Source organism: Penaeus monodon, chromosome 2, assembly GCF_015228065.2.
Source record: "Penaeus monodon isolate SGIC_2016 chromosome 2, NSTDA_Pmon_1, whole genome shotgun sequence".
In the NCBI taxonomy this organism is placed as follows: domain Eukaryota; kingdom Metazoa; phylum Arthropoda; class Malacostraca; order Decapoda; family Penaeidae; genus Penaeus; species Penaeus monodon.
In genome coordinates this window covers 7,095,104-7,097,603 of record NC_051387.1, presented here as the reverse complement: position 1 = coordinate 7,097,603, position 2,500 = coordinate 7,095,104, and the positions used below count along the sequence as shown (strand labels likewise).

General features: G+C 62.2%; 1 protein-coding gene across 1 annotated transcript in view; it reads right to left on the bottom strand.

Moving 5' to 3' along the window:
* LOC119580766 overlaps positions 1-2,500 on the bottom strand; it is a 4,373-nt gene that overhangs the window by 1,015 nt on the left and 858 nt on the right. Inside the window, 1 exon segment of the mRNA XM_037928878.1 lies at positions 1-1,998. This exon segment is cut by the window's left edge and continues 760 nt beyond it. Within this exon segment, the coding sequence (XP_037784806.1) occupies positions 1-1,927 (1,927 nt within the window). The 5' untranslated portion in view covers positions 1,928-1,998.

Genomic DNA, 2,500 nt, shown 5'->3' with positions numbered 1-2,500 from the left:
GGAAGCGGACGAAGCCGCTGTCGTTGACCAACATCGAGGAAGGGCGGAAGCTCGCCGAGGACTGGCTGCGGTCGCGGTTCCACAGGAGCTGGAAGTCGGAGGTCACGGAGTCCATGGCGGTCGTCTTGTTGCTGACGGCGGTGGCCGGGGGGGGCCCGCGGGGGGTCGTGCACGTCCACTCTAGGGGGACGCGCTTGATGGACAGGGTGTCGTCAATGACGGCCTTCCCGGGGTGGAGGCTGAAGCTGCCCAGGATCTGGCGCTTCTCGGTCTGGGCGGGGAACACGTTGGCGTTGCGGCCTCCCTTCAGGCTCTTGCCCTCGCGCCCGCAGCTGGTCAGCACGGAGAAGATGGTGTTGTCCTGGTTGGGGTGCGACTGGCGCCCGTAGGTCAAGAAGATGGTTGCTGCAACGACGGCCACGCCCACGACCAGCTCGAATCCACGGGCGAGGCTGACCCTTCCCCACCACGCCCACACGTGGTTGGTGGGCGACAGGGGTGCCAGCATGACGTACAGGTGCAGCACAGCAAGCATAATCTGGGCGAAGCTGGCGGCCAGGGTGAGGAGGGCGGCGCGGTTGAGCACGGGGCGCGAGTGCCCGGAGGCTGCCATGCCCTCCTGAGGCGCCCGGTTGAACCTGCCCAGGAGCTGGCCGTTGCGGCGCCCCGTGGTGCACTCCACCCTCCACACTGCCCACAGGCCGCCCGCACCCACGGCGCCGCCCCACGTGGCAGTGACGGCTCTCGCCACCACCCTCAGGGGGAAGGCGCTGTGGTCGAGCATGTGAGCGGCGAGATGCGCAGCCAGGGAGAGGGCCAGGTGGGCGGCGGTGAGCAGGGCCAGGGTCAGGGGGGCGTGGGAGCAACGGGGGAAGAGGCGCGAGCACCTGCCCGAGCGGAAGAGGGCCAGCACCAGGATGGCCAGGGACCCCGTGAGACTGGGCCAGCTGGCCTCCTCCACTGCGGCGGACACGGCCTCCGGAAGGCGCTGCTCGATGCCGTAGGGGTCGTGGAACAGGTGCAGGCAGCGCAAGATGGCCGCCAGGAAGACCAGCGTGTGGATGACGAGGTAGTGCGAGCGCGGGAGCAGGTGCGTCGCGGCGGAAAGCCTGGCCATGCAGCAGAGGGAGGCGGCGGCGACGAGGGCGAAGATGCCGGCGGACACGTACACATGCACCCACCACGCAGCACCCAGGGACCACCGCACGCCCGACATGGGGTACATCATGACGGTGCTCTTGCCGTGGCCGCTGGGGTCCCTTCCCTGCGCCCCCGTCGGCAGCACGACCTCCTCCTCCCTCGTGAGCACGAACGTGTCCTCCACCGTCTCCTCGAGCGAGCCGCCGTTGCCGAAGGCCGTGTCCTCGTGCAGCACGTACGATACCGTCTCACTGTCCCTGGCGGCGGCGTTGCCCGGCCCGGCGGTGGCGGCGGCCCGGGTGCTCCCTTGCGTGGGCACGAACTCGATGCTCTCGCCCTCGGACTTCCGCCTCTCGGCCTCCACCCTGAAGGGGTTGCGGTAGCCCTTGGTGGTGGCGGGGGGCGCCGTGGTGGTCGTCGTGGTGGTAGACGTGGTGGTGGTTGTGGTGGGGGCTGCCGTGGTGGTGGTGGGGGCGGAGGAGGACATGGAGATGATGCCGGTGGCGGTGGAGTTGGGGTCCTGCGTGGGGGCGCCGTACGCGACGCCCCTAAAGATGGCCGCGATCTCGCTCTCCCGCGTGGACGCGCTCCGCCGCGGCAGGAGAGGCCGGTCGCCGAGCTTCCCCAGGACGCTGGTGGAGGTGAGCATGCTGGCCCTCGGCCTCAGGGGGGATAAGGCTGACGAGACCAGGCTGAACTGCCCGCTGACACCTGACACCAAGCAGCAGGACACTGTCAGCAGGGCCGCCCAGCAGAATCGTGAGCGTGTGTGTGGGAATGAAGACATCTTAAGTGGTAAAGGCGAGGGTGTCAACACACGCTAACGAGATACTTCAGCATTGGAGGTTGTGTGTGTACCTGAAGAAGAGAAAGTCAAGCCATTAGCGCAAAGAACACACAGGAAATCCGTAAACTACATAACAGTACTAACAGAAAAAGATATTTTCGTTTTACACATTCAGTTTCCCTTTCAATACGGAACTCAGCTTAATGCTTTCCAAACAGCTAAAACTTCAACAGCAGTATATATATAAAAAACAACACATCTTCCTTCTAGACTAATTTCTCAACAAAAAAAAAAGACACAAAGAGAGAAGTTGACAAAAAACGTGTTTACTCGAACACGGGTTTTCAACTAGTATGGACTACAACGAAAATGTGTTCTTTTCGGGCGTTGGGAAGGCCCGTTTGACCAGCGAAAAGTATTCAGTTTCAAACCTTGAGGTCTTAACTCGAAAACACTTCCAGACCACAGGAATCTCCTCTCTGGTTTACTTTTTCACTTTTAGAATTTTAAGAAGCGTACGTTTACTGAAGTGTGTTTTCGATAAAGGAAGGATAGTTTATCATCTTCATACAC